Genomic DNA, 20,157 nt, shown 5'->3' on the forward strand with positions numbered 1-20,157 from the left:
ATGCTTTCCTTTCTCTTGGATAATTCCTAGGAATGGAATTCCTAGGTCAGGGGGGGAATGCATGCTTTTAACTTTGGGAGAAACTGCCCGTCTTCCAAAGTGGTTGTCTATTTTACACTCTCCTACTTACTTAAAAAAAAATTGAGTTCCACTTACTTTTGAGAGTTGGGAGTATGAACCATGGATCTAACACGCATCATTCTAGAATTGCTTCCCGCATCCTTACCGCTCGAGGATTCACACCTCATCAGGCTGTTCCAGTGCTGGGAGTTGTCAGCAGTTTTCCCCGAGCCTGAATCATTTTCTCCCGGACTTTCAGAATCAGCGGCATCCTGGCGGCGGCAGCAGCGGTCGCATCACCTTCTCCACCGCCTTCGCACTCTCCCAGGCCGGGCGCGCCGCGTCGTAGAAACTTCCCGCGAACGTACTGTCCGCTCTTGCCTGATACTGAGACTTCCCTTCTCGACTCATTTTCTTGTCTTCTGTTCCGAAGTGGGAAGGTGATTCGACGTCTCCTTTAACAAGACGACCGGTATGGATTTTCTTTCCCGTACCGGTAAGTCCCCAAAGTTTTTTCTTCTTTACCCAGGTCAGCAAAGAGATCCCCGCCTGGGGAGGGCGGACGCTCCACCGGGGCCTGGGGGCCTCCCTGGCTGCGCTCGCGTCGCCACATCCCGGGGGGCCCGCTGAGCCGTCTCCCTCCTCTTCCTCTCCATTCTCTCCTTCCCTCCCTTCTCTTCCTCCTCCTTCTCCCCCTCCTCCCCCTCCTCCTCCGCCCCTCCTCTCTCATTTCTGCCCCTCTCTTTTTGAAGTTATTTATTATGAGTCTTTGCCATCTTCATCTCTCTGCAGGGGAGCACGCCCCCCTTGGCTCTGGCCTGCTGTTTCCCTCCGACGCCAGGACCCTCCACCTTCTCTCTTCCCAGGGGTTTCTCAGGTTTGCAGCAAGGCTTTGACGCTTGAGGAGGGAGCCAGCGGCCCAAGTGATTTCACCACCTTGTGCGTTTTTTATGGCTTTCCATGGGCACTTTGTTACGAAAGGAGATAAGCCATGTTCTCTCAGTTTATCATTTGCTTGTCTTTGGTTTTATACTTTTGACCCTACAGAAGTTTTTTGCATTTTTTTCTTTTTCTTTTTCTTTGTGGTCTGATAGGAGGCTCCCGGGAAGGCAAGGCAGGCCTTCTTCCCTCCGCGATGCTGAATACATCCATCCTGATTTTACCCTAGGACTTTCTTGGTTTCATTTTACATTCAAATATCAGACCGCCTGGTGGAAGTGGGGAGATGAGGGTCTGGTGGTTATTTTGATGATTGATTTTTCAGTTGTCCCAACAGCATTTATTTGACTAAGCCTTATATTCCATATTAATGTGCTTTATTTTTTTTAAAGATTGGCACCAGCTAACATCTGTTGCCCATCTTCTTTTTTTTTCCCCTTCTTTTTCTCCCCAAAGCCCCCCAGTACATAGTTGTATATTCTAGCTGCAGGTTCTTTTGGTTGTACTATATGGGATGCCGCCTCACCATGGCTTGATGAGCGGTGCCATGTTTGCGCCCAGGATCTGAACTGGCGAACCTAGGCTGCCAAAGTGGAGTGTGCGAACTTAACTACTCGGCCACGGGGCTGGCCCCTGATGTATTATTTTATCTTTATTGTATTGCAGATTCCCATATATTGGAACAAATAATATTGTGTTCCATTGACATGAATAGGCAGTTTTCAGAAAATAGAAATATATGTACACCAGCTGAAAAAAAAAAGCTCAACCTTTTTCATCAAGACATGTAAATCTAGGTAATGAGATAGGAGTTTTCACCTGTCAGTTTGGCAAAAATTTAAAAGTTTGATAATCTTTCCTGAGGAGGGTATGATGAAACAGGCATTCTCATACTCTGTTGGCATGAATGGAAGTGGGTACGTGCTTTTTGGACAACAATTTGGCAAAAGGCATCAGCAGTTCTGTGTGTGTCTGTGTGGTTTTGGTTTTTTTTTTTTTTTTGAGGAAGATTAGCCCTGAGCTAACTGTTGCCAGTCCTCCTCTTTTTGCTGAGGAAAACTGGCCCTGAGCGAACATCCATGCTCATCTTCCTCTACTTTATATGTGGGACGCCTACCACAGCATGGCTTGCCAAGTGGTGCCATGTCCGCACCCAGGATCCAAACCGGTGAACCACGGGCCACCGAGAAGCAGAATGTGTGAATTTAATCACTGTGCCTCCGGGCCGGCCCCTATGTGTGCTTTTTTAATGCGTGAACTCTGTCCCAGCAATTTCACTGCTAGGAATTTATCCTACAGATATACTTCCAAAAGTATGCTAACGATAAATGCACAAATATGTTCACTGTTGCATAGTATGTAATCTCAGAAACCCAAGTGGTTAGCATCTTAAATGTCTATCCATTGAGAACTGCATAAATGATCTATGGGGCATTCATACAACGAAGAGTGTGCAGCAGTTAAAAAGATGAAGACAACTTGTATGCCCTGCTATGGGCCACTCTCTACGGTATAGTAAGTGAGAAAAAGATGCAGGATAGTAAACATACTCTGATGCTTTCCATATATGTTAAATCAATAAATGCATATATATATATACGTATATACACGGCACATATGCTACACTTTGGTCTAGAAGCATTGAATTTCCAAGAAACTGCTAACCTTTGGGAAAAGGGACTGGGTGGAAAGAGGAAAGCTTTTGATTTTCATTATGCCTTCCTGTACCCTTCAATTTTTCTAGTGATGGCATGTATTACTTTTTTATCGTCAGAAGGGTTTTTCTGGGTATTGTGTTATGGGGCATTTTTGTTTTCTTTATACTAGTTTATTTTTTTTAATCCTAATATTTTTAAGTTGAGAAAAGGGGGATTCACTGGAAAGACGCTGAGGTGCCTCATGCCATCGAAGGAAGTGCTGGGCCCCCAGGCTGCAGGAGACAGTGCAGCTGGGCCTCAGGAATTTCTGGGGACCAGGGGCTGGGATGCTGACGGCCCTTTCTTGTCTCTACTTGTCTCTGTGTATCAGCCGCCTTCTCTCTCACTCCACGTAAAAGATGAGGAATGAAACATGGCTGCCCCATGCATCTAAATGTCTTATCTTTCAGCTCCTACGGCAGCGAGACCGCCTTCCTGAGTTCCTGCTTGACAAAATTCTCAGGGAAGGACTATCTTTGGCCTGGCTTGGGTCAAGTGTCCTCCCCTGGACCCATCAACTCTGGCCAGGGGAGGGGGGTGGGTGGGAGGTGGGGAGTGTCTCTAAGAAGCTGGCATACCCTCTGAGGTCACATGGTTGGAGAAGAACGGTTCTCGGTAGAAGGGAGGGTGCTGGGAAGATAACACTGAGCTCATGCCTTCATTGGTTCAGAGTGCCCATCATGTGCTGGGCTCTGCAACCAGCAAGGGCTCAGCCATCAGCGAGCTTAGGTTCTAGTGAGGGAGACAGTCTGGAAATCGGTGTCTGCCAGACCTCCCTGTCCTGGCTCAGCCAAACCCACTTTCCCGTTCACAAAAGAAAGAGGAGCTCTTTTTGTTGCAGGCAGAGGAGGCCCTCATCAGACCAGCTGGGGGATATTTCCACTGTGCGGGCACGGATGGCTAAGGAACAGAGCCTGGCAGGCCGGGCCACGGAAGGCGGCTCAGCTGTTCTGAGTTGCCAGCCAAGAGCCGGTAGGTGAAGGGAGTGGCTTCCTGTTGAGCTGAGATCTTTGGGTCCAGCTTGGAAGTCAAGATGTCCCCGAAACAAAATAGTCAGGCAGCCCACCAAGGTTCTGTGGAATTGTTATTATAGAAATACAAACCCCAGGCCTGGCTCCACCAACTTGGCAGGAAGTCTCGGTCCCTCAGGCTATCGTCATCCTGAGCAAACACAGAAGACGCGGGGCGGCTCAGTTCTGGCCTAGCACTCCGGAACGGGATGGCTGCCGGGGTGGGGGTGGGGAGCGGAGGTAAGAGCCCCTCCTGCAGACTCCCCAGGGCAAGGTTTTCTGATGTGTGTGCTCTGTCAGAGATGCCTGTGGGATTCACTGGTCTGAGAAAGGTCTCCACCCGCAAGTTACAGCCCCAGCTGGGGACTCAACAGCAGAGTGCTCTCCTATAGATGTGATCCCTGCCTCCGGCCAATGGCCCAAGCTGCAGTCTGTGGGTGTGGGCATCAAGCGATGAGTATTTCCACTCCCCCCCCACCCCCTCAAACTACTCTCCTGCATGCAGGTTGTTGGTCCAAATGTGGTTTTGCGCCACTATTGTATCTTATGGGATGTGGGGTGTGTGTGATACATTGTTTATACATGATGTAATGATGGCGCTTAAATTGAGGATTTAGCCCATAGTTTGGAGAATGGATGGAAATCACGCCTGGAGGAGACTTTACGTAAATCTGAGGACACTGGACTCTGAGGTCAAGGGCTTTGTCAAAGGCCCCTGCCACAATCACTTTTGGAAGTAAGACATCAGCTTTCAATCCTGCTGGGAAGGCCATAGTGCATTTTCAGTTGTCGCAGTGAGAATGGGATCACGACAGGGTGTTTTAGGAACTAAATATGCAGGAAGTGGGCTGAGCTGGTAAGGGTGGAAGGCTCTGGACATGTGGGTGGCCACACCCACTGTCCTTGGGCAGTCTTGGGCCAACCCCATGAGTGTTCCCTGCCTGTCCCCCCATCCCCCAGCCTTGTGGCATCAGGCAGGTAGCAATGGGAGTAAAGGCTGAGTTGACTGCATCTGTAGAGAGAAGCCAAGAGCACGACTTGGGGCCAAGACCATGGTGAAATGATGCAGAAGCTATGAGAAAGCAGAAACCGCACAGCAGAAAGGGGATATACAAAGTAGAGGGAAAAGGCAGCTGGTCAGGAGTGAGAGGAGCACAGAGCAGACAGAGCAGAGGCAGGAGAGGTGGGAGTGGCCAGTCCCCAGAGCTGCCTTAGCCTCTGACACTGGTCCAGTGTGTTCCATCCACCTGTAAGGCTGTGGATCTGATTCTTGCAACACAAAGAAGCTGAGTGACATGGTACACTACTTACAGCTTCCATGACTCCTGCTTTTTACCCTTTGATAGTTCTGGTGTCACTGTCTGTTTATCGGTCTCTCCCGCCTCCTCGAGGCCGTGTCTTATTCACCTCTATAATCCTAGCATCTGGCCCTGTGTAGGGAACCCTGTAGGTGCCCATTGCTGTTTGAGTAAATATCTGCATTTATCACAACTCCTGGACTAGGCCCTGACGCAGAGGCTGTGGAACAGGCAGCAGCACAGATTTTAGAGTCAGTGTGTGTAACAGCCACGTGCAAGGTGAGCTGGGCCAAAGAGATTCTTCCTGAGGGTCTGAAGTGGAAAACGTGGAACAATAAGGCAATCAGCAGTGGAAGCAGAGGCGTCAAGGATGTGTGGGAAGCGGACAAACTGCGTGGACCCTCTGGTCTTTGGTTTCCTTGCTTGTTACATGGGGGTGATTATGACGGCGCTCATAGGGAGAGGAAGACCCCCAAAAATGATGGACATGCAAGTGTTTAGTGAAGTGTAAAACAAACACAGGTGTACATGATCAATAAAGCTGACTGACAAATCTCATGCATTATTGTCAGCCTACTTGTGTGACCTTGGCCCTGACCTGAGAGTCTGCTTTCGTACATTCAGGTCAGTGGTAACTGCTGTGCTGGCCCGGTGTGGGGAAGCAACGGGTAAGGATCGAAAGTGCTAAGTCCAGCACCTCCTACCGGGTGAGGAAACATATGGATAGCTTCTTAAAAAACAGATTTCTGGCACCCCATCTCTGCCACCCTCTTAAATCAGTGTTCTTTAGGGATGGAGCCTAGGAATGTGAATTTTAAATAAGCACCACAGGTGAAGGATTAGGGTGGTCCAAGGAGACTTTAAGAAACACTGAAAGGATCAGTTAAGGTGTGTGAGGCGGGGTGGGAGCTGGGGAAGACAGTACTATCACCTGTGGCCACAAGGTGGCAGCAGGGAGAGGCAAGGAGAAACTGGCCCCCTCTAGCAGGTGCCCACTGAGAGGGGCTGGGGTGGGCATGCATGGGAATGAGGCTGTGGGAAGAGGTGGACCCCCGAAATCCTGCATGGTCTCCTTTGCCAGGTGAAATCTGTTACTGCAGACTGATCCCCCGTGACCGCCGGTCTCATTACCAGGTCTTATGGAGACTTTACTACTGCCAAACTGCCGGCAGAAACTGCATTAGCATGACTCTGGCCGTGCTGTGTGGTGATAATGTGTGTTCCACACGGGTGAGTATGTGAGGCAAGGGATGTCACCTGCCCAGGGCAGCTTACTCAAAGGACACCAGTGCATGTTTAAAGCAGGGGCCCCCATCCCCTGCTGCCAGTCTCTTGAAGGACCTGTCCACCTGCATCGGGCCTGCTCCAGTCATGAGAGGATCGGGTCTGTGACTTAGGAGCTGGCCAAAGACCAGACAAAGGATACTGGGATGGGGCGGGAGCAGGGAACACAGGATGGGGCAGCTGCCTCTGGAAGCAGCCAAGATGTTCCTGGCTGCAGTAGGGGTGGGGAGAGGATTAGGTGACAGTCCCCTGACCCAGCCCGGAACTAACACCCTCCTCCCCCTCACCCACCCTCCAAGCTTCCTAAAGCTCAGAATAACCCCGAGGACCAGACAGCGGGATGGCAGGGGCTCTGCTCGGCGCCCTGCTCCTCTTGCAGCTTCTCGGTATGGACAGGGGTCAGAGGAGGTGGTCAGACACACACACGGAGATACTGACATAAAGGGACAGGACAAAGACAGAGACCAAGATGTAGACTGGGATGTAATATTTGGTCCCCAGGCACAATATCATTAGCTCAGAAGACAGACACGGAAAAATACACAGCCTCAGAGACAGACACGCAGAGACTGTGCCGACCCAGAGGCAGAGAGGAGAGGCCCCGCAGCCTCTTCATCTCCAGTGACCCCACTGCTTGACCCCATCCCCAGGCAGAGGTGAGGGGAAGAACGAGGAGCTGCGGCTTTATCACCATCTCTTTGACAACTATGACCCAGAATCCCGGCCAGTGAAGGGGCCTGAGGACACTGTCACCATCAGCCTCAAGGTCACCCTGACCAATCTCATCTCACTGGTAAGATACCCCCATCCCCATCTCCGTTTCTGAGCCTAAAATCCCACTTCTAACCCCAATGGCTGAGCCCTGTCCTAAAGTTGACTGGAACCCCACGTCAATCATCCTAATCTTCCCTTTGCAGAACGAGAAAGAGGAGACCCTCACCACCAGCGTTTGGATTGGAATCGTGAGTCAAATCTGGGGAACAGCATAAGTCCTGTCCAGGGGACCCCTTTCTCCCAAACTCCTCATCGGCACCAGGTGGGAGATGCAGGACACACGTCCTTCCGTCCCCCACCCCCTAGGATTGGCAGGATTACCGACTCAATTACAGCAAGGACGACTTTGGAGGCATAGAAACTCTGCGAGTCCCTTCAGAACTCGTATGGCTACCAGAGATTGTGCTGGAAAACAAGTGAGGACCGAGCCAGACTGGCGGGAAGCCGAGGCCCCGGGCGTCTGGGCTGGAACTGGTTGGGGCAGGAGGCTACTTGGAGGGGGCGGGGGCCGCGGACCTGCGCAAACGCCGGGTTTCCCCCGAGCACACAGTATTGACGGCCAGTTCGGCGTGGCCTACGACGCCAACGTGCTGGTCTACGCGGGCGGCTACGTGAGCTGGTTGCCCCCGGCCATCTACCGCAGCACCTGCGCCGTGGAGGTCACCTACTTCCCCTTCGACTGGCAGAACTGCTCGCTCGTTTTCCGGTGGGAAGAGTTACTCAGAGGCCTTGACTGTTATGGGATTATGGGATTATGGGGCAGGGGCGGGGCCAGATGTGGGAATCTAGCCCGGGGGCGGGGCCTTGAGCTGGGGGCGGAGCCATGCCTCTGAATGGGGTGGAGCCGCTCGAGCCGGTTAGAAGTAGGGTGGAAACAGAGGCGGGGCCTGGGCAATGGGGTGGAGCATTATTCCCCCGCCACATCCGAGCTTCCAGGGCCGGCTTGAGGCAGAGCCCGGGTCCGAGCTTCTGGGGTGGGGGCCCGGGCTCTGGCTCCGCAGCTCTCAGACGTACAATGCCGAAGAGGTGGAGTTCGTCTTTGCGGTGGACGATGACGGCGAGACCATCAGCAAGATCGAAATCGACACCGAGGCCTATACTGGTGAGGCCCCCTTCTGCTCTGAAAAACCTGTTTCTAGACCGAGTCCAGACAGGGCACCTGCAGAGTGGAGTTGCCTCAACCATCGATACTAGGGTTTGACTTGGGCAACTGGGCTTGAACTTACCCCTTTCCTGAAACCATTCTCGACCGTCAAACTGGTCCTGCTTCCTCGCTTGTGGTCATTCCGTACCCTCACTGGGAATGCCCATTTCTGCCCGAATTGCCCTCATCTGACGGCCCATGGCACACGCAGTCCAGACCACCCGCCCCAACCATCCTGTCCAGACAGCAGCATTGTCTCCTCGGCCCGACGTCACCCCGCGGTCAGCTGTGGGGCCGGAAAGCAGGGCAGGGCGCCGCACTCCCGAGGGTGGGCTGACCGTGCCTCCCATCCTGCAGAGAACGGCGAGTGGGCCATAGACTTCTGCCCCGGGGTGATCCGCCGCTACTACGGTGGGGCCGCTGACGGCCCGGGGGACACTGACGTCATCTACACGCTCATCATTCGCCGGAAGCCGCTCTTCTACGTTATTAACATCATCGTGCCCTGCGTGCTCATCTCGGGCCTAGTGCTGCTCGCCTACTTCCTGCCGGCGCAGGGTACGGAGGCCACCGACCGTAACCCCGGGCTCACTCCTGGGGGGCGGGGCCTGCTCTCACCGGGCGCTCCCTCCAGCTGGCGGCCAGAAATGCACAGTCTCCATCAACGTCCTGCTCGCCCAGACCGTCTTCTTGTTCCTAATTGCCCAGAAAATCCCAGAGACGTCTCTGAGCGTGCCACTGCTGGGCAGGTAAGCGTAGAGGGGGTCCTGGCGGTGCCCACGTGGAGGCGTGGCCAGCGTGAAGGGCGGAGCCAGCGAGCACGGAGCAGAGCAGGAGGGGCGCGCCGGTGGGCGGGCGGGGGGCGAGGCCATAGCCAAGTCACTCCGGAGCAGCTTTGGTTGGCTGGACCCCTGCTGGGCTTTATTTACTTGGACGCGGGGTGGGGTGGGGCGGTGGTGGATTCTCTGGTTCTCCGTCCTCCGCACTGCTGCTGGACGCCACTTTGAGGTCTCCTGAGTATCTCTGTTGGGGGCGGGTTGGTTCAGTGCCTCCTCATCCCTGCCGCCTGTGGCCCCCAACTCACCCTCCATCCCCAACTCACCGGTTCCCCGGGGGTTCCGAGGCCCAGCTGGCGTCGCCACTGTTGCAGGAACGAGGCGGACCCGTGCAGACCCCGTCCGCACAGGCACAGCCACGCCCCCTGGAGGAGGAGCCCGGCGCTCGCTCCCGCGGCAGCCCCCACCTGCCGAGCCCCCTGTCCCGCGGCCTCGGCTACCCGGGCCAGCGCTCCACCCGGATCCCCACCATCTGGGGCTGGGCTCGGGCCGCCGTTGCCGCCGTCTAGTCGTCGCACCTCCTGCTGCAGCCACAGGGCTGAGATCTGCAGTGGGGGTGCAGGAGTTAGTGGGGATGCAGAGGTCCCTGCTCCCGCTGTCCGATCCCCCCTCCCAGTCCCTTCCTAGTCCCCCGGCGCCCCACCTCTAACAAGGTGGCGCCGAAGCTCACGACGCTAGCCGCGGCTTCTCTGAGCACCAGCCCCAGGGTGGGCTTCGGGGCGGGCGGCTTCTTCGGCTCCAGGGACTTCAGCTCTCTGAATCTCTGCTCCAGATATTCATGGGCTGCGGCCACAGCGAGTTCCAGGGAAGATAGAAGCGGGGGCTGGAGGGCCACCTGGAGAAGGAATATCGGGTCACAGGGCAGAGGTCGGGGGGGGGGGGCGTTGGGGAACCTTCCCAGAGGGTCCCGAGGTGCCAGCTCTGGGGGGCATTGGGGTAGCCTTACCTCCGTGGAGCTGTGGAAGCGGTAGACCCACAGCAGGGTTTCCAGGGAGCTGGGGGTCCCCTTCATGGCTGCCACCGGCGGAAGGAGGGGGAGGAGGACCGGGGGACGCGTCTGGCCCCGCCAGTGATGAGCCCCTAAGGGGCATAACTCCACCCCTGGCGGAGATGTGTGTTTGTGAGGTCAGAGGACGAGCGGCGCCCTTTGTGGCTCCGGGGTAGTTGGGGGGTTGTGACGTCACGCACTCCCGGCTCCTCAGGTACCTCATTTTCGTCATGGTGGTTGCCACGCTCATTGTCGTGAATTGCGTCATTGTGCTCAACGTGTCCTTGCGGACGCCCACCACTCACGCCATGTCCACGCGGCTGCGCCACGTAAGCGCCGGGTGGGCGGCTCGGGGTGGGAGGCGGGGCTTCGGGCTAATCCCCGCCCCGGCCCCGCCCCACCAGGTCTTGTTGGAGCTGCTGCCGCGCCTCCTGGGCTCGGGCGCGCCCCCCGAGGTCCCCCGGGCCGCCTCGCCCCCAAGGCGGGCGTCGTCCGTGGGCATCCTGCTCCGCGCGGAGGAGCTGATATTAAAAAAGCCGCGGAGCGAGCTCGTGTTTGAGGGGCAGAGGTACCGGCACGGAACCTGGAGCGGTGAGCCGAGTAGCCCGGGCGGGCCAACAGGGGCGCCTGCAGCGGGGGAGGCTTCTAATAACCGACCCCTGGGGTTGCCTCCACCAGCTGCCCTCTGCCAGAACCTGGGCGCCGCCGCCCCCGAGATCCGCTGCTGTGTGGATGCCGTGAACTTCGTGGCCGAGAGCATGAGAGACCAGGAGGCCACCGGCGAGGTGGGGCGCTGCAGAGGTCCCCCACCCTCTCTGGTGCGGCAGGCTCCTGCAGTCTACAGAACTCAGCTTGTGCCCGCCCTTCCCCAGGAGGTGTCCGACTGGGTGTGCATGGGGAAGGCCCTTGACAACATCTGCTTCTGGGCTGCTCTGGTGCTCTTCAGTGTGGGGTCCAGCCTCATCTTCCTCGGGGGCTACATCAACCAAGTGCCTGAACTGCCCTACCCGCCGTGTATGTAGACCCAAGCCCGGGGCCACACCGACTTCCACTTTCCTACTCATCTCCAGGAGGAAATTGATTTTGAAAAACAAATTGCTGCCGCTGTTGTATTATGACCCTTTCCCACTGCCAATAATCAATCTGTATTGTGCCACCTTCCCAAGAGGAGTTGTGTCTGCACCGGTATGTAGGTCTGGCCACCCAGCAGCAGGAATCAGGAGAGGGCAGACGATTCACGCAGGCTCATGGGCCCCAATCCTCCAGAAACAAGAATCACCCTGGATTCAGCCTTTCTCACCTCCCAGTTTTTCTCAGGCCCCATGTGACCCTCTAGCCCTTGCAGATTATAAGCGATCTTTATCCATCTCATAGCCAAACAGGACAGACCCCTTTGCAGGACTGGCACATATGGAGGCTGGAACCAGGAAGCCAGGTCCCTCTCTGGCCTGATCCTGCTGCAGTGGGCAGAGACCAAAGGCCCTCAGTGCAGATCCCCCCCAGGCCCACAGGTTCAAGGCTGAGGATGCCCTGGCCCTCCCACAGTCACTTCTTCTAGGTCTTCCTGGCTGCGCTCTGCCCCACCAAGACTCACTGCAGATTCCACCCTACTTTGCCCCCTTCATCCCAGCTCCGCTGGCTTGTCCTGGCTAGTATCTGGGATTGTGAAAGAACAAAGAATAAAACAGGGCCTGAAATGGTGGGCGCTGGTTGAATTGTCTTTATTAACAAATGGGATATCCAAGGCCACTACATTGAGGAGGGGTGGGGGTGGGGAGGGGACGGGGCTACTTGCTGCTCACACTATATACAGATGCAAGCACGGGGGTGTGGAGGGTGAGAGCTCCCTGCTCCCTCCCTCCACTAGGGAAGGGCAGAGGCTAGAAGAGATGGGGGTTGGAAAGGGGGAAATGTTTTGGCTGGCGGGGTCCCCCCTCCATTCCCTGGGGTTTGGGGGGAGGGGAATCATTAAAGTGCTTTCAGAAAATGAGGAAATGGTCCCTGCCCCTGGAGTGGCTGGTGACCCCCCTAAAACCTAGGGCCCAGTGACCCCCCCCAGGGTCTGGTACATTCAAGGGGGGAGCCGGCTCCCCTGACGTGCAAATAAAGGGGCCCAGGGCCCTGCCCAGTCAGCAGCAGCGGGGTTTGGGGTCCAAGCCCCAAGCACTCCCCTTTTAAATGGAGAAAAGGGGGGGGTGGGGCTAGGCCCACTCAATTCCTGGTAAGGAGAAGCTGTGCCGCTCCCCGGAAGTTGGGACAGGCACAGTTTTGGGGAGAGAACATGTCAGGGAAGAGGATGGTCACGTGATCACAAAAGCATCAGGGGTCAGAGGTCACGTTCCCAGCAGGCTCCAGTGAATCAAACCAGTAAAAGCAAAAGCCCAGGGAGGGGAAAGAAGGGCGGCCTGGGAAGTCTGGCTGTGCGGGGAGTGGGTCCATGTGGGCCAGCCCCAGTCCAGGGCCCCGTCACCAGTTCATGATGCAGTTACGGTTCAGAGTCATGAAGTAAACTTGGCTGCTGCCCCCGGAGCGGACTGAGGCAAAAAACACCTGGGTGGGGTAGGAGAGAAGTCACTAAGGGATGGGGCAGGGTCTCAATTAACTGGGAGAGGGAGAGAGGGGGAAAGAAAGAGAGATAGAGAGACAGACTGCAGAATTTAGTCTCTCAGAGTGCCCCCCTTCCCTCCCTGCGACAGGAAAGGCAGAAATGCTTGGGGAAGGGGGTAGCTGGCAGATGAGGTGGGGGGGTGAGGGAATCTGGAGGTCTCAGAAACTGAAGGGGAGGGGAGGGCAGGCTGTGATTGCATGCTGTGCTCCCCGAGGGGCCCTCTTTCAGGACAACTCCACAACCATCTCCTCCCCCAACTCCGTCTGGGGCCCTAGGGTCATGGGGGCCAGACCAGTGCGGGGGCCCGAGCCCTTTCCAGGGGCCTCGCACCTTGTCATTCCGCTCACACAGGAACTTGAGCCTCTGGGCTCGTTTGTGCATGAAGACCCCATCCAGGTGGCCCGTCTCCACGGAGCGGATCTCAATGGCTTTCTCACCCCAGCCCATTATCTGGTTGGAGCAGATGTAGGCTGGGAGAGAAGGGAGTTGAGGGCCAGTGAGTTGTGGGCCAGCTTAGGGACATGTGGTGGGGGGAGGGGGGCGCGATGGCACCTCACTCACCCACAGAAGTGGGCATCTCCCCCCACTGCAGCACCACATCCTTAATGATCCGCCCATATGTGTTGACGTAGACGCCCTCGTCCTCATAGCACAGTAGCATCTCCATGCCATCGGTGTTGGGGAGGAAGATGATGGCATGGGGTGTGATCTGGCTCTGGATCTGGGGAGGAGAAGGCAGGCTGGAGTTCCCACGTCTGGGGCCCAGACTGGTGTTCCCACTCTGCCCACAGCCCACCAAAAGTACATGCACAGGGATGTAGATGTCATAGCTGTTCCCCGAGTCAACATCCACAGCATGGAAGCCAGCACTGGAGCCATAGATGACCTTGAGCCGCTGTCCCTCCTCTACGGTCAAGTCAACCAGCAGAGGGCGGTGAGGGAGGTCAGCGAAGGACTGTGGAGGAGAGAGAGGCTCAGGGGACACAAGTGGAGAAGCTGGACCTTGGAGCAGCACTAGGGGTGCCGAGGCTGCGCTTACCTTGAAGGCCATGAATTTGTGGTAGGGTTTGGGGGCCCAGGCATACACCTCCACGGAGTTCTTCAGGGCGATGACCAGGAACTTAATGCGTTCATATTTCACTGAGGGCAGGAAAGAAGAGGGATGCAGGGACTTCCCTTCTTGGGCTGTCGGCCCCTCCCACGGGTCTGTCACTACACCCCAAGCCCAGGTCCCTAGTCTCTGGCTTCAAGGCTTTCTTAGTTAGCTGTTAAGCCCAGACAGACACCTGTGTCTCTCTTCTCATAAACAAATGTGCCCTGGCCGCTCTGTTGTGACCTCCTCACCAACGCGGTAGTGCCCGCAGCCCTCCATGTCCCCCACGGTGGTCCAGCCCTGCTTCTTCTCCACTTCTGGGTCATTGTGCAGAATCTTGTTCCGGAGCCAGGACAGGTAATACACCCGCAGTTTGTTCCTTTTCCCTGAGGAGCGGACAGACACACTCCCTCACTGGAGGTCCAGCTTCTGCCTCCCTGCCATCCTTTCTCTGTGTACCACAAGGGGTGAGAGTGTCACCCCACCTTCCGGCTCCTGGACCAAGGGTGCCCTCCTCCCAGGCTGAAGATGGTGACAGAAAGCCGAGAAACTGAGCCCCCTCCTCCTGGCCCTGCCCCCACCCTGTACTCCACACACATACCTGAGATGGTGATGAGCAAGTTGAGTCCTTCCAGCACATCCATTTGCTGGAAGCGTCGCCGCCCGATGAGTCCATACACCTTGCCCTGCCCACTTCGGTCCAGCAACATCAGCCCGTTCTCGGTGCCCACCAGCAGGTTGACCCCTGCAATAGGAGCCCTTGGGCAGATCAGAGGCAGAGCCAGACCCTCACCTGACCAGGAGCCCAGGAGCACACCACACCCCTCTTCTCCTCCCCGGCCCCGGCTTACCCCAAAGGGCTGCACAGAGGATCTCGGAATTGAAGCGCTTCTTGTACTTCCGAATCTCGGGGGTTTCACTGTGGGCCCGGGTATTGGTGGGGTTCACGTTGACCACAGAGCCTTTCCGCACATCATATTGTAGCTGATCGAGCCGACTGCCCTCTCCACCCACTAGGGCTGCAGGGAAGAGGAGAGGGGAGGAGAAGTGGGCTGCTGCCCTCCCTCCGTCTCTCCTGATCCCACCCCCTACATTTGCTCTTGACTCCTCTGAACACTCAGAAGGAAAGTGCAAGACTGGAGAATGGAGGAGGTGCACCAAGGAGTTGAAACAAGAGCCAAAAGGCCTGGCAAAGTCCTCGTTCTGTCACTCAGGTGCTGGGCCACTCTGAGCAATTTTCCTCTTGGGTCAGTGAGGCCCCAGAAGCCCTTGCTGCCTCTGGCCCAGGGCAGGTGCTCAAGCCAAAGGGAAGGCCAGGACTGTGCTTCATCAAGCCCCATCATCAGAAGCCCACCTGTGCTGCTCCCAGGCCTCATCGCAGATCTGTTCTCCCATCCTCACCTGTGATAGGGATGGTGTCCCCACTGCCTCCAGGCTGGTAGATCCCTAGGTCCACAAACATCGTGAAGGAGCTCTTGCCAGGGGCCTTTACAAGCCCTCGAGACTGGTACTGCAGGGGTGAGGGCAGTAGTCAGGAAAACACATGAGACCCCAGCCCATGGCCCACCCACTCTGGAACCCTGGCCAACCAGCTCCCAGTGCTCTGCCCTGCCCACCGCAGTGCACCCTCCGCCCCAATAGCCCTCAGACCCCCTGCCCACCCCAGCGGGCTCCTCTCTCCACCCACTTACGTCGCCGCCTCCCTCCTTTGAGGGGGGGCTTTGACCTCTGCTGCTCTCGGTGGGTGAGTGGCTGGGCTGGACCACATCCGGCAGGTTTGTGTAACCGTTGCTGTCGGCGTGCAGCAGGCTTCGCTCCTCTTCAGGAGTCTAAAGGAACAGAAGGAAGGGGGCCAGTGCTGGGGCCAAGGAGGGTGCATGGCAGGTGCTGGGAAGAAGGGGGAGCCCACTCACACGCTGGACCACCATAGTCCCGCCCCCATAGGGGGTCTGGGTCCCGGCTATCTCCTCCACGTCGTGGACCACCATGGTGCTGACGCTGTCTGTGTCTCCATCGCTGCTATGGGAGAGAGGAAGGTCATGAGGCCCTCCAGACCCTGCCCACCATGCAAGTGACACAGGGAGCAGAAGAAGCAGGAGGACCAGTGCTTTCAGTCTCCATCCAAACCCCGTATGCTCAGCCGTCACCAAGCAGCCTCTGCCCCACTGCTGGGTGTTCCGTGCTTGGCACTCGGGGAAGGCTGGCCGCAGAGAGGCACCTGAAGAGGCCCACTCCCAACTGAGAGGATAGTGGAAGAAAGATAGGAACACCAGCCCCTGTACCCCATTCTCTAGAGAAGGGGGGGAAGACCTGACCAGCAATGACAGCCAGGGTTCCCCACTCTGGGGAAAGAGGAACCCTTTTCCCTCAGACTTGCCCCAGAGCCTCATCCCCTCCCCTCCTGCCTGCATCCTGTCGGCGCCTCCGAGGTGGGAGCACCCCTGCCCCCAGGATGCCCCCATACCGGGCCCCAGGGGTATCTCTGCTCCCCTCTGATGGTTCGCCGTTGCTTTCCTCCTCCTCGTCCTCACTGCTCTCCACTTCCTCACTGGATGAAGAGTAGTCCATGGCCTTCTTGGGAGGCCGGGGGGCCTCGTCCATGGTCCGCTCTTTCAGCAACACAAAATCCTGCAGGGGAGGAACTGCATGAGGAGGGGAGGGAAAGGGACAGGGTAACACGAGGGGCTCCCACAAGCAGGCCCCTACTCACTGACCTCACCAATGGCTCGCTTATAGCTCTGGGTGGGGCCACAGGGGAAGGCGGGCAGTCAGGAAGAGGCAGGAGAGAGGGTGAGAGAGGTTAGTAAGTGAGAAGTGCCATCCCCTTATCCTGCAGCCCCCCTCACGCAGATTAATGAAGGCCCGGCCCCTGGCACCCGGCTCCTGGGGGCTCCAGAGGCTCCACATCTGGCCCTTAAGCCCCACCAAGAGGAGGCAGGACCACGGCTGCCACCCAAAGACTTACTGCAGGCCGGCCTGGCCGTGAGCGGTGGTCATCAGGCTTGGCTTTGTTCCCAGGGGAGAGCACTGGGGAGCTGTCCAGTTTGGAGGAAGCTGGACATGGCAGGGTGGGAGAGGGAGGTCACTGACTTCTGACAGGAATGGCCTCAAGCCCACACGCTGGGCTGACCTCTTGGGCCTGAGCCCCAGAGCTCAGTGCCATGCTCCATACCCAGCCTGGTCCCCATCCTGCCCCCAAGAGTATCTCAGGCCAAAGCTGCCAAAGGAAGGGTCCGTCCTGATGGCAAATGCATCGGGGCCCCAGAGCAGGCTGCCCCAGCCCGGCCAACGTACCTCCCACACGGTTCCGCTCCAGTGAACCAGCCTGGGGGAGGTGCCCATGAGAGGCTGGGAGGACACTGTCTGATCGCTCCCAGCCAGGGTCACTCCTCCTGAGGTCGGGGTTACTGTGGGAGGAGCAGAGGCAGGGTCAAGGAGGCAGGGTGCTCCCCTCCCCGGGGTGCTGAGCTGCACCGCAGAGGGAGCCATCACCAGGGGAAGCAGGTGGCAGAAGTGAGGGTGGGAGTGAGTGGGGGGACAACTCCATTACCTACAGGCGTTGGGCGGGCCAGGGGGCTGAGCAGGGGGCCCTGGAGGCTTGGGGGTTCCCCGCTCTGCCCGCCTTTGCAGATAGATTTGCCAGGCGGAGTTGCTGCGAGGTCTGTGGAGGGAGCACAGGGGTGCCGGGGGCGGGGGCAGGGAGGGGGCTGAGGTGACTGGGTTGGGGCTTGCCCACCCCTAAGCGGGTAACCTGGCAAACTTCCCTCTGCCCCCCCTCCACTCCCCAGGCTGCCGCCAATTCCACCCGGGTGTTACCTGGCACGGACAGCCTGAGCTGGCCGGGACCCTCCGGCCCCACTGGTGTTAAGGGCAGTGGCAATAGATGAGGTCCTCTGAGGCACCTGAGGAGAGAAGAAAGAAGTCAGCGTGCCTTGTACTAGCTTGGTGCTGGGCACCCCCAAACACTTCCTCCTCACTGTTAACTCTGATACGTGCTCTCGTCGGCTTTTATGGAGAAGCAAACTGAGGTCAGGGAAGCTAATTAATTTGTGGAAGGTCACGGAGCTGGGATCATAATCCAGGGAGTCTGCCCTCTCATGCTCCCCGAACACCCTGGCATTCTTCCACTCCCACACTCACCAGTGGGGTCACCTCCACACATTCACATGCCGCCCCACCCACCAGAGTGAAGGTAAGCCCTGCGGGACAGAGGCCATGGCGGATGCCTCACCCTTCTCTATCCCTCCAACCCGGAACCCATTGCCACCTGCCTGCTCCCTACTCGCTCTCCTCTTCCTCCCTTACTATTTCTCTGCTCTTTCCTGGTCCTGAATGGTTGTCCTTACCTTGGGTGGGGCCTCATTATCTGGCCGGACCCAGGCTGGGGGGTTCGGGCTGGGGCCAGGCCCTTCGGAGGTGGGGTCTGAATTCTGGCGGATGACAGCTCCTCGGGCGCTGGGCGTGGCGGTGGGTGTGGGGACAGCAGGGTCGGGGTCGTGAGAGGCTGGGAAGGCAGCCAGGTTTCTGGTGGGCTGGTCCTGCAGGGACTGGGATCGGGGTACAGGCGCTGCATATGGCTTCAGTGGGACCCGGTGTGCCACCAGGCTCTGCGGGGAGAGACCAGGGAGGGTGGGCTGCCCGCTCTGTGGCACATCCCCACCTGGGAGCTGGGGCCTGGGCTGGTTGGAAGGGGCAGGTAAAGCCTCTGGCTTCTGATTCTCCACGGAAGGAAAGAGACTCCTAGAGCCCAAGAACAGGTAAGACGTAGGAACAGACACATGCAGCAGTGAGCAGGTGACAGTCTCTGCCAAAGTATCCTGAGGTCTGTGATCCCTGGTTAATGGTGTGGGTGTGAACGTGCACACGTGTGTTAAGACAGGAACGAGGAGAGACTCACCTTGTGTGGTCCCTCCTGGGGCTCCACCGGCCTCTGCATAGGAGGAGTTTGGGACAGGGGTCCTGGGGGCCCAGGGGAGGCCTGGGGGACAGGGGGCTCAGGCCCTGTGCTGCTTGGCTTGGTCTTGGCCAAGGGAGAGTTCTGCTGTTTGTTCATCCTCGTCCTCTCTTCTACCTGTGATGTGAAAGGAAGCCAACCAGGCCAGCTTTTGCTTCCTTGTCCCCACCCATCCCACCGCTCCAGCCCTCCGGCCTGTGGCCCCTTCCCTTCTCAGGGCCCACCAGTGCCAAACAACCTTGCAGCTATCAGGCCTCAGGCAGTGGGGCCGGGAGGATGGAGTCCCAGGTGGCAAAGGAGGCAGTGAGTACCTCTCGGGCCCAGGCTGGTTTGTCAGCGGGGTTAATGCCCCGACCATAATGATACAGGGGCTTCCTGTCCCCGGGCAGGATTTGCTGCTGCTGCTGCTGCTGCTGCTTCTGAAGTTGCTGCTGCTGCTGCTGCTGCTGCAGGGACTTGAGGTAGGCATGCTCCTGCTGCAGCTGCCTCTGGAGACGCTCTGACTGCCGCTGCTCTTCCAGCTGCTTCCGCTTGTATTCCTGGGCCCAAGGGTAGGGAGAGAGGGCTCAGCAGGGTGTGGCCCTGGAAGTTAGAGCAGGCACGCCCTTCCTTTTCTCCAACTGCCTAGAGAGGAGACGTCTTCCCTTGATGCTTGGGTGAATCCCTTCCCCTGAAGTGTCCCCATCCCATTCCAGCAGAGCTCTGAGCACACATCTTCCCAGGGGAAGCTAGGGGACCCCGTTACCAGCAGTAGGGCCTGTTCCTGGAGCAGCTGTTGCTGAAGGATCTCGAGCTGTCGCTGCTCCTCCTCTAGCCTGTGACGGATATATTCCTGGGGGGACGGGGGGTGGGGGGCAAAGGGCAGGGAAAGAGGGAGAGGCGGAGGGGGCGGCGGCGGCGGCGAAGGAGTTGGAGGAGGAGGAAGGGATCAGTGGGGTGAGGATGAGGAGAGCGGGGAAGAGCAATAGAGAGGGCGGGGTGGGATGAGCCCACCGAGGGCAGGGAATGAGGAGGAAGCCAGGGTGGAGGACCCATGAGGGAAGGTGCAGGGGAGAGGAGTTGAGGATGGGGCAGAGAGATGGGGAATGAAGGTACAGAGACAGGAGGAGGGCAGGAGCCGGGGTCGGGGGTTGAAGGGTGGGAGAAAACAGAGAGAAAGAGTGAAGCTGGAAAAGATAGGAGGAATCTAGGGGTCGGGAAAGAAGGGGAAGGGTACGGGGAGCAGGGGAGGCGGGCAGCAGGAGCGAGAGGGAAGGCCGGGAGGGCAGGGGTGTGGCGGTGTGCGCTGGGGGCGCTGTACCTGCTCCCGCTCGGCCTGCCGCCGCTCCTCCTCACGCCGCAGGGCCTGCATGTCCTCCAGCCGCCGCTGCTGCTCCTTCTCCTGCAGCTTCCGCTGCTCCCGCTCCCGCCGCTGTTGCTGCGGGTGAAGAGAGGGGTGGTCTTAGGGACCCTACCAGACGCTCAGACAGCAC

At 57.8% G+C, this 20,157-nt stretch overlaps 3 protein-coding genes across 61 annotated transcripts in view; 1 reads left to right on the forward strand and 2 right to left on the reverse strand.

Moving 5' to 3' along the window:
- Positions 1–75: 75 nt before the first annotated feature.
- CHRNE (cholinergic receptor nicotinic epsilon subunit) lies at positions 76–11,732 on the forward strand. Of its 10 annotated transcripts, XM_070228057.1 has the most exons (15): positions 310–556; positions 3,538–3,668; positions 6,139–6,234; positions 6,588–6,674; positions 6,939–7,081; positions 7,206–7,250; positions 7,369–7,478; positions 7,613–7,768; positions 8,064–8,164; positions 8,564–8,764; positions 8,841–8,955; positions 10,245–10,359; positions 10,435–10,621; positions 10,709–10,815; positions 10,903–11,732. In XM_070228057.1, exons 4-15 carry the CDS (start codon positions 6,629–6,631, stop codon positions 11,050–11,052), a joined length of 1,476 nt encoding a protein of 491 aa, XP_070084158.1. In that variant the 5' UTR covers positions 310–556; positions 3,538–3,668; positions 6,139–6,234; positions 6,588–6,628; the 3' UTR covers positions 11,053–11,732. The 10 variants fall into 10 exon arrangements, with proteins under 10 accessions (XP_070084159.1, XP_070084158.1, XP_070084157.1 ...); XM_070228058.1 differs by lacking the exon at positions 3,538–3,668 and having other exon boundaries at positions 76–556; XM_070228056.1 differs by having other exon boundaries at positions 318–556; positions 853–6,234.
- On the reverse strand, positions 1,979–10,338 carry C11H17orf107 (chromosome 11 C17orf107 homolog). The gene is made up of 4 exons (XM_005597720.4): positions 9,989–10,338; positions 9,686–9,877; positions 9,309–9,587; positions 1,979–9,229 (listed from the first exon to the last, which is right to left on the reverse strand). The coding sequence occupies exons 1-4, from the start codon at positions 10,052–10,054 to the stop codon at positions 9,128–9,130; spliced, it is 639 nt and encodes a 212-aa protein (XP_005597777.1). The 5' UTR covers positions 10,055–10,338; the 3' UTR covers positions 1,979–9,127.
- The window catches only part of MINK1 (misshapen like kinase 1), a 50,815-nt gene continuing 42,385 nt past the window's right edge, over positions 11,728–20,157 (reverse strand). Inside the window, exons 13-34 of one of the 50 annotated variants that reach the window (XM_070228013.1) lie at positions 19,986–20,102; positions 19,431–19,517; positions 18,997–19,224; positions 18,629–18,802; positions 18,078–18,278; positions 17,548–17,633; positions 17,282–17,392; positions 17,026–17,138; positions 16,697–16,785; positions 16,446–16,469; positions 16,196–16,359; positions 15,645–15,747; positions 15,423–15,560; positions 15,133–15,241; positions 14,583–14,750; positions 14,333–14,476; positions 13,983–14,117; positions 13,678–13,778; positions 13,444–13,593; positions 13,200–13,359; positions 12,969–13,108; positions 11,728–12,580 (exon numbers count right to left, since the gene is read on the reverse strand). In XM_070228013.1, the coding sequence (XP_070084114.1) occupies positions 12,497–12,580; positions 12,969–13,108; positions 13,200–13,359; positions 13,444–13,593; positions 13,678–13,778; positions 13,983–14,117; positions 14,333–14,476; positions 14,583–14,750; positions 15,133–15,241; positions 15,423–15,560; positions 15,645–15,747; positions 16,196–16,359; positions 16,446–16,469; positions 16,697–16,785; positions 17,026–17,138; positions 17,282–17,392; positions 17,548–17,633; positions 18,078–18,278; positions 18,629–18,802; positions 18,997–19,224; positions 19,431–19,517; positions 19,986–20,102 (2,826 nt within the window). In that variant the 3' untranslated portion in view covers positions 11,728–12,496. Of the gene's footprint in view, positions 12,581–12,968; positions 13,109–13,199; positions 13,594–13,677; positions 13,779–13,982; positions 14,118–14,332; positions 14,477–14,582; positions 14,751–15,132; positions 15,242–15,422; positions 15,561–15,644; positions 15,751–16,195; positions 16,360–16,445; positions 16,470–16,696; positions 16,786–17,025; positions 17,139–17,281; positions 17,393–17,547; positions 17,634–18,077; positions 18,339–18,628; positions 18,803–18,996; positions 19,225–19,430; positions 19,518–19,985; positions 20,103–20,157 lie in introns of all 50 variants that reach the window. The other 49 variants (XM_070228012.1, XM_070228003.1, XM_014728327.3 and 46 more) reach the window with 49 other exon arrangements.

This window comes from Equus caballus, chromosome 11 (assembly GCF_041296265.1).
Source record: "Equus caballus isolate H_3958 breed thoroughbred chromosome 11, TB-T2T, whole genome shotgun sequence".
Classification (NCBI taxonomy): Eukaryota; Metazoa; Chordata; class Mammalia; order Perissodactyla; family Equidae; genus Equus; species Equus caballus.